This window comes from Elephantulus edwardii, unplaced genomic scaffold (genome assembly GCF_000299155.1).
Source record: "Elephantulus edwardii isolate Elephantulus edwardi_28Jun2011 unplaced genomic scaffold, EleEdw1.0 scaffold00005, whole genome shotgun sequence".
Classification (NCBI taxonomy): Eukaryota; Metazoa; Chordata; class Mammalia; order Macroscelidea; family Macroscelididae; genus Elephantulus; species Elephantulus edwardii.
In genome coordinates, this window is record NW_006399755.1 from 24310814 (window position 1) to 24326149 (window position 15336).

The window sequence follows — 15336 nt, forward strand, 5'->3', positions numbered from 1 at the left end:
TGTTTCATTAATATACACTGGATTTTATTTAATTAATTACTACCTATGTAATATCATTTCATCTTTTTAAGTGCCTATTAAATCTTTTCTCTTCCTTAACCCACCCTCTTCCACCCACTGATCTCTGCAATTCTCTTAAATATCCTCCTTACTAATATTTTGTCCTTCCACTTCTAAACATTTATATTATTATGCCCAGTTATCTGTCTATTATGACAATAATGTTTTAGGCAGTATTTGTCCATACTAACTTGAATTATTTCACTCAGTATAACAAGTTGTAGACTCTCGCCATTTATACAATATTTACTAAATCATCATTGCTTAGTCCTGCATAATAGTCCACTGAGTGAATGTACCACAATATCTCAATCCATTTGTTGATGGGCAATTGGGTTATTTATTTTCTTGCTAGTATGAACAACACTGCTATGAACATTGTTGCTGTGAGGTGCCGACAAGTCAAGGACTACTCATAGCAACCTGATGAACAACAGTGTTGTTCTCTCTGAATGTGTTGTTCTCTCTGAATATTGACCTATTCTGTGCAATCCTAACCATCTCTGACACACTTGAGCCATTGCTATAGTTATCATGTCAACCAATCTCGTTGGTGTTTTTTTTCTCTCTATTTGCTGACATAATGTTCCTTTTCAAGGACTAGTCTCTTCTAGAAACACGCACAAAGTATGTGAGATGAAGTTTTGATGTCCTTGCTTCCAGGAAGCACTCTTTCCTAGCACACTTCTCCTGGCTGCACTTTTCCCTTGACATACCTTTTCTTTTGGCAGTCTGTGGTTTTCTCCAACAATAAAGGCAACAGTCTCTTCTGCTGTCATCCTTATCCATTGTCCAGCTCTCAGACATATAGGAAATGATTAAAAAGACCAGAGCCAAAATCAGACATACCTTAACCTTCAAACTAACATCAGTGCCCCTCATCAATTTGGAGAGGTCTCTGATAGAGGACTTGTCCAATTGAATTATTGTTGCTGTTGTTGTTGTTAGGTGCCATCAACCCATAGTGACCCGTGAACAATAGAACTGAACCCTGTCCAATCTTGTGCCATCCTCATAGTTCCCAGTGCATTAGAGCCCATGTGGCAGTCACTGTGTCAGTCCACCTAGTCAAGGGTCATCCTCTCTTTTGACAACCTTTCTGAGCATCAAGTCACTCTCCAAGGAATAGCTTCTCCTAGCAAGATGCCGAAAGTATGTGAGGTAAAGCCTCATCATCTTTCTTTGCCTCCAAAGAGCAGCCTGGCTTCACCCTCTCCAAGACATATTTGTTTGTTCTTTAGAAAGTTAATGGCATGTTCACTGCCCTTCTTCAACACCACTACTCAAAGGTGTCAATTCTTCTACCATCCTTAGTCATTGTCCAGTTGTCAGTTGCATGGCAAGTGATCAGGAAGACCATGCTTTGAAATAGATGAACCTTAGCCTGCAAAATGACATCATTACTCTTCAATAATTTGGAGAGGTGCTCAAGTGCAGATTTTCCCAGTGCAATATGTCTCTTGATTTCCTGACTGCTGGTACCAAGGGTATTAATAGTGGATCTTAGTAAGATGAAATTGACAGTTTCAATCTCCTCTCAATCCATCACCACAGCTCAAAGACATCAATTATCTTTCTATCATCCCTAGTTATTGTCCAGCTCTTTGACGCATAGCAAGCAATTGTGAAGGCTATGGCCTGAATCAGGTGCATACTTTATTTATATAGTGGTGCCTAATAAAAAAATGCCAATGGTGAACCTGGTGAACAACTTCACCAAAGAGATATGTACTTCTCACTAGAGGAGGTTAGAAGTCTAAATTCTGAAGGCTGTCTATCTTTATCAACTCTGGAGGAGGGTCCTTCTTATCACCAATCTTCACATAGGTCTCTGAGGTTCTTAGCACAAAGATCCTAAGTCCAAAGAATGTTCTCCATTCTCAGATCAGTCAGGCTCTCTCCTCTCTGCTTGCTTCACTCTTTTTATCTCTTATATAACAGAAATTGTGGTTTAAATGGGGAAGGAGTCAGAGGGAAGGTGACTGAGAAAGGAGAAGTTGGAAATCATTAGAGTAGCAGAGTTTAGTGGGCAGACTGAGGGGAGGAAGTGAAGGAATAGGAGTGATTCAATGGGGCCTTGAAAAGACAAAAATGTAACAATGGGCATAGATCATCAGTAATTAATTATTTAAAATACAAGGTATATGATTGATTAGGGATCTCTGGTGCCTAGTAGCAAGAAGCTGCATGGTAATCCTGAAGGAACACAGTTTGAGACCACAAATTGCTCCATGAGAGAAAGACAGGGCAATCTCCTCCAGTGTGCTTAATGCCTCTGAAAACCTGCTGGAGCACCAACTATGGTTCATTTCTGACTCAACAGTACCCAACAACAAGAGCAATAAATGGTTGGTTGTATAAAACACACTGTAAATGAAAGATTGTATAAAACACTTGTATAGGAATAAAAATACACTGTAAACAAATTATTGCATGAAAACAAAATACAGACATCTGAGAGAGGGGTGGATAAAGGAAAAGGGGAGATGATCAGTGAGATGATGGATGTCAGTGGGTATAGAGGCAGAGAGAATGGGAAAAATGTCCACTGGGGACTTGGGTATAGTGAGATAATAGGCACGGGTAGTAGTTAATTATAAAAAATACAGTGTGCATGAAGGATTGTGTAGGGCACGATTTGCTTAGATAGTGCACAGTGTACATGGATGACTACGTGGTTGTTCTGTAACGCAGAGTTCAGACAAACTCATAGCTGACCCTCCAGCAGGTTTTCAGTGACAGTTAAGTGCATGGGAGGAGATTGTCCATCCTTGTCTCCCACCACCACGCCCCGTGATTACATGGAAATCAATTGTTTAGAAGTTGAGGGAGAAAAAAAAAAAAAAAAAAGAAGTTGAGGGAGATAAAAATATATATACTGATATAAATAAACACTGGATATAATGGATTAAAAAGTGTGTATTCAGCCTTTGACCTGTACCTGACTAAAAGTACTAAAAATCTGCCCTGGACATAAGCTTGTTAAAAGTAGAATTTGGTTGTGAGTGCTAAGGTTTAGTCAAAGGTGCAGATTAAGTCTCACCCAGTTCTCTGAAGATATTTAAGCTTGAATGGATTTGTAGACTCACCTTGAACTTTTGATTAAAGAGATTCATATTTGAAAGAAAGACAAGTTGGAAAAGAGGGAAGGGGCATGGTGAGATTGACTTTTTAAAACTAGAATAAACTGTCTAGCTTCTGAGGTAGAGTAAAGTTAGTGCCCATCAGAGCACAGATCCAGGACTTGAAGTTAAAGGGAGTTGGCAAGTATACTCACTCATGCCAATCATCTGGATCCACTGGAGTAGAATTAGGAGGGACATAACAATGAAGAAAGAAGCTAAGCTTTGATGTGTTCCTTCAGGACTGTCTACCTAGTATGCACAATTGTATGCATAAGGAAGGGGGAGGGATATGTGGGTGTTGACTTGCAGAACAGGGTATCATGAGGGTCCCTAGGGCTACAGAGTTGGCTCCATGTGGGGGCTAAGGATGAGTGAAGGGACAAACAGGTCTGAAACACAGGGATATATGTAGACTCTTAAGTTTGCAGCTTTGATTCCCATTTGAACCACAGATGGCTGAGGATGAGTTGTCCTGACCCAACCAGATGATTCCACACTTTGAGGTAGTGTTGACCATGGCAGCCTGATGGCTTGCTCTGAACTGGACTTTCCTTGTGGATGCAGATGTTCAAAGTTTCCAAACTGAACAGAAGATTCTTCAGCCAAAGTGATACATGCTTGTTCTCTCAAAATACTGCTTTGATAAGGATGGGGAAAAATGAGTATCTAAAATAGGGATATTGAGCAAGAAGAATATTGAGAAGAAGGCTATTGAGCAGCTTCCTTACAAGTTATTAATAAGATTATAAAAGGGGGGTTAAACCAGGCTACTCCTTGGAGGCAAAGATTCTGGGGCTTCGTCTGACATACTTTGGATATGTTGCAAGGAGAGACAGGTCTTTGGAGAGGGACATCATGCTGGGTAGAGTAGAGGGACAGCGCAGGAGGACAAGACCCTCTATGAGGTGCATTGATTCAGTGACTGGGGTAATCGGGATGGGTGTGTCAGAGGCAATGTGATTGGCACAGAATAGAGCAGGGTTTGGGGCTGTTGTACATAGGGTCGCTATGAGTCGCAAATGACTCAACGGCACATAACAACAACAACAACAATATGGTGCCAATGAAAGTTTTCACTTTGTTGTAGAAAACACAACACACATGCATGAAAAATAGGGAATATTAATAACTGTAAGAAAATCAATAAAAATAGTTCTTGGGGGGAAAATAGAAGGTATGACTCAGGCAAGGGTTTGACTTAAGCAAGGGTGATGACTTGAGTAAGGGTGTGAGTCAATCCCCCCCAAAGTAGTTCTGCCTCATTAACAGATATAGAGGTTACATCACAAAATGGAGAATACAGATGAACTAATGTTTTTGAGTTGTAGTGTTGGAGAATACTGAATAGCCTATGGACTCTCAAAAAAACAAGCAACATATATATCTTAAAGAAGGTGTAGCAAGAGTGCTCTTTGGAGGCAAAATTGACAAATTATTGTTCTACATACTTAGGGCATGTTGCTAAGTGACACTATTCCTTGAAGAGGGACATCATGCTTGAAACAGAGGAGGGTGGCTAAAGGAGAGGAAGAGATTGAGTTTGTTAATGATTACAACTTGCTCAGCTCCACAAACAACACTCTTAACACCAGCAGTCAGGAAATCAAAAGACGTATTGCCTGTTGCCAGGGACATCCCCAGGGTGCTGAAAAATAAGGATGCCAGACTAGAGACTAAGATGCACCTAAACCAGGCCATGGTTGATACACTCCAGAAAGCTGGAAAATTACTAAAAATGACTTAAGATGAATCAGTGCCTTTGGTGATTGTGTGGGAAAAGGGTCTTGGACTTCCAAGAAAACAAATAGGTTTGTTTAGGAGAGGGTGAAACCAAGTTTCTCCTTGGAGTCCAGGATTTTGAAGCTCCCTCTAACATACTTTGGGCACATGGCCAGCAGAGACCAGTACTTAGAGAAAGACATCATGCTTGGAAGGGTGAAGGACAGCACAGGAAAGGAAGACTCCAGATGAGATAGATTGATACAGTAATTGGGGCAATGGGGGTTGGTGTGTTGAAATTAGTGAGACTAGTTCAGGACACGGCAGTGTTCAGAGCTACTGTACATAGGGTCACTATGGGTCCCAGGCACCTTGATGGCACCTAATAACAACAACAACAACATTTTATTATTTCATAGTACTTGTTGTTAGGTGCCCTCAAGGATTCTGAGTTATAGCAACATGTACTAAAGATTAAATTTTTCCTGTCCTTTGTTTCTGCTGTCATTGAGCTCACTGTGGAAAGATACGTTGAGGTTAGTTCACTTCTTCATTGATCTTTCACTTTACTAAATATGATGTCCTTCTCTGGAGATTAGCCTCTCCTAGTAAGAAACTCAAAACATGAGACTAAGTTGCACCAAGAGCATTCTGGCTGCACGTCTTCCAAAATAGACTTGCTTGTTCTTTAAGGCAGGTCATGGTATATTCAGTACTCTCCACTAGCACCACACACAATTCAAATTTCTTCCTTGGTCTTCTTTATTCATTGTCCAACTCTCACACACATATGAGATGACTGAAAAGCTACTTTTATCTGTATCACAATCTATCTCAATGAGCTTGCATTAGATTAGATGGAGCAATTCACAGAGTCCCTGGACCAAAATGCATTGAGCGACACTGAAATACTTCAGGAACTAAAAATCTTATAACTGCTCTATTATACATCAGATCCTTCAAACTCACTGAGATATGTTTATAATTATTTTCATAAAAGTTTCTGTCTTTGATTTTTCCTAAGGCTTCTCAGCATCCATAGCACCTCGTCTTAAGACAAAGCTCAGAAGATAGGAGTAACTTGTGTCTGATTTTTAAAACAACCTTAAAAAGATGAAAACTGAAACTTTTTAAAATAAAGCTCCTGTAGTGAAAAGAATTATTATACTATGTAAAACACAAAACTGAAAGAGAATGTTAATATTTTAAATTGACTTCAAATAAATACATGACATTTATATAAATGAAAGGAATAATAATCCAAGTGGTGTTTTGAATTTGTTAATTTAGCAACTTTTTATTAACATTTTTAATAGAAAAAATAGCTAAACAAAATATCAGTATGTAAACAACTGAATCTAGATGTCTTTATATGCTTATTTTTACATAGTTTTAATTAACATATTAACTTATTTAAACTGTAAATAGTATTTTATACCAGTGATCCCCTTTGGTTAATTTCCACAAACCTTAAAATGTACCAAAGAATTATTCAGGAAAAGTCTTTTTCTTCCGAAAGAAGTAATGACACCAAGAAACATAACACCTACCTTCTAGGTTAAAAATATAAATGGGGGTCCAGTCACTCCAGACTCCTGGGTCATGCAATCCCATAGCCCGAACCTGGAGCTCATACATGGTCTTAGGAAGTGCACTGCCTATTTCCAAGAATGTAGTTGAGACAGTCTTAATATCCTGATAAATGTCAAATGATAAATATTAACTTTAAAGCATCAGACCACCAAGTTAATGTTAATGATTATAGACTGAACTGTTTACTCTCAACATATGAATTTTGTATCTTGAATTGATAACAAATACATGTATCTTTTTTTCTATAAATGAAAGAATCACTAATCTCATTTGGGAATACTTGTTTCCTTGTCATATTATTGAGGCCATATTAATATCAGGTGTTCATTAAACCAAGTAACAAAGGGATCACATTAAGTATACAGAAGAAAGTAGAGATGGGGAAGATGGCTGTCAGGCTACCTTAAGACCACAAATTAACTGTAGGTACTGAAAAGAAGCAACGAACTTCCACCAGTCAATAGAGGGTCAAAGCTTTTCCCTAAAGCCTATGTCCTGAATTTGAACTTGTAGTCGCAAATTATTGTTTCTGGGTGAGTACAGTAATTTCTGTTGGCTAAAGCTATCCACTTACTGTTGCTAGGTGCCTTCAATCAAGTCATAGTGATCTTGTGAACAAGAGATTTGAACTTTGGCCTATCTTGCATCGCCCTCTGACATGCTCCGGCCCATTGTTACAATCACTGTCATCTTCTCTTTATTTGACCCTTCACCTTTCCCATCATGTCAACTTTTTCCAGGAACAGACCCTCCTGACAACATGCCTAAAGTATGTGAGGTGAAGTTTCACCATCCTTTACTCTAGGGAGACCCCTAGTTGCACTTCTTCTTTTTTAGAAATGTAAAGCAAAACTTTTAGAATGTATTATAAATGTAGATATTAGAGTTTAGCATGCTATCATAAAAAAATTTAGTCAGTAACATAATAAATAAAATTTTAAAAAGATGGCATTGTTCTTTGTTTTTTCTTCTTTGTGGGCACAGCTATACTCATGGTTCTGTCTTTCTCTTAAAATCACTGGATAATTAGGACAGGATTCTTTATCAAAATTTATCATAAGCAAGTCACAATAAATTTAAAGGGATTAGGATAGTAGAACCTAGTGGAATTACTCCAGAGTGAAATTAAACCCCAAACAATAAAAAATGTTTGCAAATTCATCAGTAACCCATATTCCCAAGTAACAAAATCACAATGGCAATTTAAAATTAAAAAATCGTAACTGAATGGTAAGACTTGCATGGTCTCTCAATATGTGAGGGTTACAGCTATTGTCAGTGGGAAGCTTCCAGATCCTGTCACAATCTGTAATATAGCATGAAAAAAATGTTCAGAAGTGAACAGAGATATAACTATGTATATTACTTGGTAGATTCAAACCATGTGACTTTGGATTGGCAGTGTAACTCCTTACTATTAAGCTAGAGATCCATAGAGGAGAATGATAAATACAAGCTAGGGATAAGCTACAGTGCAGGAATCAAAATAGCACTTTAAAGAGAAGAAATAGACCCTTCATAAAATTCTTAAACCTTTCGTAAAATAATTAGTAAATAAATAAATGTCATTTTCTAACCAAGCACCCAAAAGTTATTTTTTGATGCCTTTCTGAACAATTTATAAAACAATGGAAGGTACAAATGTTGCAGTCACAGCCAGAGTTAAAAATAAAAAAAAATTATTTCGCTATTTCGCACATTGTGATGTACAGTTGGAAGAAATGAATACTGATGTGTGAGGGGAGAGCATTTCTGGCTGCCACGGTTAAGTTTATGCATCAGTTTGGCTGGGCCGTGACTCTCAGTTGGAACTTAGGCTGCGGTGTTAAGTTGGCAGTTATAAGGATGTCATTAGGCAGGATACATTTGATGTAATTTGGCAGTTGTATAATTATGGAGTCATCCTTTATTTTGTGATTTAGTGGAACTATTCTGTTTTCACATAATGTCCAATTTCACATAACAACCTTGCCTATGGAACATAACCATATTGCTAAGTGAAGAGTTGTTATGTGCTATCAAGTCTCCTGTGACTCATAGCCACCCTATGCACAACAGCTCTGAACTCTGCTCTATCCTGAGCTAACATTATGTCTCTGACACACCTACCTCTAACTATACCAGTTATTGAGTAAATTCATCTCAGGGAAGAGTAGCTGTCTACAATCATAAATGTATATAATTATGATTAAAAATAGATTGTGTGTGCATTTTCTTTTCTTTTTTAATATTATTATTATTTTTAATGAAAATTTACAGATATTTTGGATTTTCATGCATTCATTGTTGCACATTTCTCCCTGCCCACTCCACCTCTCCAGTTCATTCTTTTCTTTGAAAAGTAAAAGAAAAAAATTTTCATTGTTATACAATCCCTTCACTCCACTCCGATATGCAGCCTTTGTTCTGGACTCATGTCATGATAATAATACCTAATCATATATACCTTTTAAACACTTCTCTCTCATCTGTTTCAATGCAGTATACATAATTTATCCCATCTTTCTCAGTCTTCCCCCCAAGCCCCTATGTCAGTTCCCTTTTACAAAAGCAGCACTATGCAGTATTTGTAATTTCATGTTCTTAACTATTAAGAAAAGTAAAAATGTATCTGTTAATTTTGAGGAAAATATTTTCTGAAGCTCAAAATTACATCTAAAATATCAATTGAGTCACTTTCAAGTCAGACATATGTTAATTTGTTATTTTTTAGAAGTATATCAAAGAGAAAGCAACTCAGTAGTGAAAAACATTGTTTTTGTAAGTTTTCACTACACTTTTTTGCACATGTTTCTAGAACTTAAACAAAGGAATGTTGTTGATTTCCATAGAGTCAACACCATCCCATAGCTGACCTTCTGATGGGTTTTTAGAGGCAGTTAATCTAACAGGAGAAATTGTTGTTGTTGTTGATTACCTTTGAGTTGAGTACAACTCATAATAACCCTATGAACAAAAGGCTTGAAGCCACTCTACAACTATTGACATTTATCGAAGTTTATAGGGTCTCTAGAGGCATGTTATTTAGGAAGTGGATTCCACTCAGCAGCCTATATTTGTCCATATTTTCTAATTGTCTCTGAATTAGATAATGGTTATTGTTATGCATGAGGTGGGAACCCACTAATGAAAGCTCCCCCAGAGCATGTAATTCACATGACAGAGGACTGCCTACCTTTCTCCTGAGGAGCAGCTGGTGAATTTGAACAATTCCCCTTTGAATTAGTAGGGCAGCTTCTTAGTACTAAACCATCAGAGCTCCCTAATTACACATTTCATTTTCTTAAAGTACTTTGTAGAAGATGTAGGAACATTGTTCATGTGGTCATTTTTATACTAATATTGAAGCATTCCCAAGGGCATGATGCTGATTAATTGCAACCCCTTCTCACAAAGGATTAGGCACACTTGGCATACAGAGGGAAATTCTCTAGGAATGTACAAAGTCACATCTATATTTCAACTGCTTCCAATAATGAATTTTGTTTGCCATAAATTTACTTACTTCGTTTGTATTTGTTATAGTATATTCGACATATATCACTTGATATTTAAGTTCAAATGGTAATGATGTTGGTCTGTCCCAAGAAATGTTTAAGTTACCACTGTCTGTGATTTCCATACGTACATTTGAAGGTGGATCAGGCTTAACTTGAGAGGGGGGAAGAAAAGAATATTTTTAGTCAAACAGTTTTCCTTATAATCGTAACAATAAAATGAAGTCACAATTAATTTTCAATACATCCTCCCCTTCCAACTATGAACTTAAAAGAATGTAAGATATTCATCAACATTAGTGCTAAATGATAAGAAGAGTTGATTTAATTTACTCTTTGTTATTTTCTATTTACAAGGTTATTACAGTGAACAGGAATTTTATATATATCACACAGGAGGAGATTTCCCATACTTCTCTAATGTAGCAGTTGGTGGATATGATTGGGATTAAAATGTCACTTTTTTAGATTTTTATGGGATGTATTGGAGAGGAAGATGCCAGATGAGAGGGATTGATACAGTAACTGGGGCAATGGGGCTTGGTGTGTTGGAAATCGTGAGACTGGCTCAGAAAAGGGCAGCGTTCAGAGCTGCTATGGGTTGCAGTGACTCAACAGCACATAACAACAACGTAGTGGATATATATTTCACAATCTATATTTCAAGAACTTAAATCCCATTTTCTCTCCCTTTAAGTCGAAATTTAGTTTTACTTTATGTGGCATATTACAAATATTACCATAAATTAAAGAAATGAAACACTATAAACACTAGGTAAAATTTACTGGTAAAGACCAGTACTTGGGGAAAGACATAAAGGATGGAGGAACAGTGAAGGAGAAGACTCCAGTAAAATGGACTGATGTGGTAACTGGCACAATAGAATTAGGTGTGTCCAAGTCAGTGAGACTGGCTAAGGATAGAGCAAATTTCAGAGCGACTATGCATAGAGTTGCTATGAAACATGGACAACTTGATGGCACATAACAACAACAATAGATATCAGTGACCAGAAACACAACAAAGACAGCAAACAGAAATCACAAAACTATAAACTATAATCCATTTTTGCTGTTTTTTCCCCTCCTTTGGACACTCTGTGCTTCAAGACCCAGATAGACTTCGTTTGATAGTGCTTTCTCTTAAGAGCCCATGGAGGACACTATGCTGAGTGAAATATCTCAGTCACAAAAGGAAAAAATACTGCATAGTGCCACTGTTGTAAAGCAGAACTGATGTCTCAGTTTGGGGAGACACTAAGAAGAGATAAATAATGTATACTGCATTGAAACAGATTAAAAAAAGACAAGGTAATGATAGGCATGGTCCAACGGTGATTGATTTTAGGAAACATGGTGCATGAGAATGATCGTATAAAACACAGTATGAATAAAGAATAGTGTGAAAGAAAATGTATACTGAACTTTGTAACAAAGTGTCCCCCACCAAAGAAAAAACACCCAAAAACTTGGTGTGTCGTATTAATATGGCCTGATATGCCTGGAAAAATATGTACGTATAATTGAATAGGGAACCATGGTTGGATTGTATTTTACAAATTGATGTGCTATTGTAAGGGTAAGTGACAATATCTGCAAGCTGCTCCATGGAGGACAATGAGGCAGTATATTTCTGTAAACATTTATAACCCTGGAACCCTAGGAAACAGTTCTATTCTGTCCTATAGGATCCTTATAAGTGAGAACTAAATTGATGGCAGTGAGTATTTTTTTTCCTTTTTCTTTCTCTTTTATTGATTTTAATGAAAGTTTACAGAGACTTAGGGTTTCCACTCATTCATCTCCCTGCCCGTCCACTGCCCCCCAATTCACTCTTCTCCTTAAAAAGAAAAAGAAAAAATTCTTTTATTGTTATACAATCCCTTTCCCCAAGTCCACTCCACTATGCAGCCTTCATTCTGGACTTTTCTAATGACAACAATACCCATTCATATATTCCTTTTAAACAATTCTCTCTCTCATCTGTTTCAATGCAATATTCATCATTCCTCCCCTCGTTTTCTGTCTTCCATCAACACTGATGTCAATCCCATTTTACAACAGTGGCCCTATGGAATATTTGTATTTTTTGGTTTTTATAAAACCAGATTAATAGAGTAACTAATTTATCCATTGAGTAAAATATTCATAGGAACCCCTTGTGGTCTAGCAGATAAGCAATTGTGACACCAATCCAAAGGAATGTGCTTCAAAATATCAAGGAGAAAGATGGGCAGATTCTTCCAGTGTGCTTAACTGTCTTTTAAAACCTGCTGGAAGGTCAGCTGTGAGTGAGTTGCTCTGACTCAACAGCACAAAACAGCATAATACATATATATTCAATTATATATTCAAGTTGATCAAAAGAAATTTTGTGAATATTTGTACTAGAAAGAGGGATTAGAAGCATTAACTGTTATTTAAACTTTTCTTATTCTCATGTTTATAAATCATTTCCTTATCTCCAGTTGTATTTTTCTGCCCATTACTGTTCCTGCAGGAACTTGACTCACTTGAAATTGTTTCTCAAGCTCCTAAAGGATGCCTCAACCACAAGAGACTCTAACAGCTACTGAAAGAATAAATTCAAGCTATAAAAAAAAAACTTCTGATTTTCTTCATAAATGTAGATATATAGACAGTTAATTTTATCCATTAGACACTCAAGATTTTTAAAAATCAAGCTACTTTCAAAAAAACATAGATTTGTTTCCATTATTGTTGCAGAGATATATGTTACTGTTAAATTGCTCTAGAAGCTATTATTACTATTTCCAAAGTTATCTACTAACTAAAGTTATCCTCATATGTCATTGGCAAAATTAAGTTAATATAAATGTTTCTGAGCAGTTTTTAACCTCTTTGTGTTCTTACTGTTTATACCTATTATTTTTAATACACAACTTACAGTTATGTTGGGGCTTAAATGAAATTGGAGGTGATTGAAAAATTACTCCACCAGCTGTGATTTCAAAAAGCATATGATAGGTAGAGTTGAGGTTGGATGTTGACACAGGTATACGACAGTCACAACATTGAACAATACCACAGATGCACTGAATGGTCGTAAAATTGATTTTTTGTGGGGGTAGAGATAAATCATCTAACGTTTCTGATCTATAATAGAAAAATGAGAGCGAAGAGTTAACAAAAATTTGTAATTTTTGAAAAGGTTTAAAAAGAACTCCAGTTCATAATCATTGTGTTTCACATTATCCTTCATTCACGTTATGTTTCGTACAATCATTCTGATTAATTCTACTTTAGAAAATTAATCAACATTGAACTATGCCGACCAATGTCCTGTCTTTCCAGATCCCTGCTGGATCTTTCCCATTTCCTTTACTCATCCCTCCCTCGTGCAACCCTGTGACTGTTGCCCCACCCATCATTACCTCTGCTCCTATTCTCCCAACCTTAGATCCTCATACACATTATATTCCTTATCTTTCTATTTCTAAAATAATAGATTTTATACAGCATATATCTTTATGCAACAGTTAGTGCAATCAGAATCATGCTCTCCAGTCCCTCCCAAGCTGCACAGTTACTCAAAACCTATTACACCAATGTAATAAACAAAACAGTATTGTACTAGTACAACAACAGACATATAGACCAATGGAACAAAACTGAGAACCTAGAAATAAATCCAATTATCTATGCCCAACTGATATTTGTCAAGGACACAAAATCTATCAAATAGGGAATGGCAGCCTCTTCAATAAATGGTGTGGACAAAACTGGGTTACAAAGCTGAAGCAGGATTCACACCTCTCACCATGTGCAAAATAAAATCAAGTTCGATAAGAGACCTAAGGGTAAAGCCCAAAACCATACAGATCATAAAAGATGAACTAGGAGTAACTTAGAAGGCCTAGGCCATGGTATAAATAGGCTGAAAAATACAGCCAAAGATAAACAACTAAGAAAGAGAAAAATGATGAATGGGACCTTCTAAAGATTAAGTCCCAGTGTTCCTTAAGACCTTTTTCTAACAGGATGAAAAGAAAGCCTACTGACTAGAAAAAAGCATTTGGTAATTCCTCTCAAACAAAGCATCATAACAAAAGTTTACAGACTACTACTACTGGGCATCCAGAGAAAAAGTCTAATAACAAAATTACATATTAGGCAAAATATATGGAAAGACCTTTCAGAGGGGAAGACAGCCAACCAAAACATGAAGAAATGCTCAAAATCACTGGCAATAAGAATAATTAAAATCAAACCACAGTGATAAACCATCTCACCCTGTAGTAGTGTCAAAGTTTAACAGAATACCAAGCGATAAATGTTGGAGAAGATAAAGAGAGAGAGGAACCCTCACACATTCTTGGTGGGATGGTAAAATGGTAAAACTAGTCTGAAAAGCCATTAGGCATTTCCTAAAAAAACTGAACATAAAAATTCCATATGACCCAGGTATTCCACTGCTTGGAATACATCTCAAGAAAATTAGGACTGAAATACAAATGGAGATTTATACACCAATATACATAGCAGTGTTATTCACTATCACAAGAACACAGATGTCGGAATGTATACCCACAATTGAAAAAATTGAGAAACTGTGGTACATTTTCACAATGGAAATTGCACAACACTCAGGAGTAATGATATAAAAACAAATTTTACATAATTTGTCCTTTATTTAGTGGTATACTCATGTAAAGCTGGAGAAAATGGAAATGTCTATGAGAATTAAAATTTAATCTTGAATCTATCTAAATGGAATTTTAAAAAAAATTATAGAATAAATTAGATTTACTGAACTTTAAAGACAAAAAATCATTCACATTGTGGAATGAAATAAAAAAACTTCATCTTTGAACAAAGCCAAAGGTCATTAGAAAGACAGGAAAGAAAATATCAAAATGGTTGGCAGAAGACTCTGAAAATTGCCCTAGAATGGATAGAGGCCAAAACGTTGGGAAGTAATTCAGAAGAACAGAAATGAACAGATGAAGATAGGAGCAAGAGAAGGGAACAGAAATGTAGCCCTAGAGGCAAAACAAATGAATTGTGCAAAGAGCTGGAGTTAGAAAACCAAAATGGAAGAACTTTCTTGGCATTTCTCAAACTAGAAAAACAAATTTAAGGCTTTAGTTGCAATACTGAAATTGTTGTTGTTGTTGCTGTTTGCCGTTGAGTCAAGCATGACTCATAGCCACCCTATGAACAAAACACCTGAAGCCTTTCTATAACCATCATCATTTTTTCGAAGTTCATGGAGTATTCAGAGACATGTTTAGGTAGTGGATGCCACACCTGCTTCCAAACCTATCTTAAACTGGGAACTCCACCAAACACTGTCCACCATGAGTAACCGTTATGGCATT

The 15336-nt window shown here is 36.7% G+C and overlaps 1 protein-coding gene across 1 annotated transcript in view; it reads right to left on the minus strand.

Annotated features, from left to right (window-relative positions):
- LOC102851597 (leptin receptor-like) overlaps window positions 1-15336 on the minus strand; it is a 63242-nt gene that overhangs the window by 19399 nt on the left and 28507 nt on the right. The window contains exons 3-5 of the mRNA XM_006879838.1: window positions 12903-13111; window positions 10003-10148; window positions 6455-6599 (exon numbers count right to left, since the gene is read on the minus strand). Coding sequence (XP_006879900.1) covers window positions 6455-6599; window positions 10003-10148; window positions 12903-13111 — 500 coding nt within the window. The remainder of the gene's footprint in view (window positions 1-6454; window positions 6600-10002; window positions 10149-12902; window positions 13112-15336) is intronic.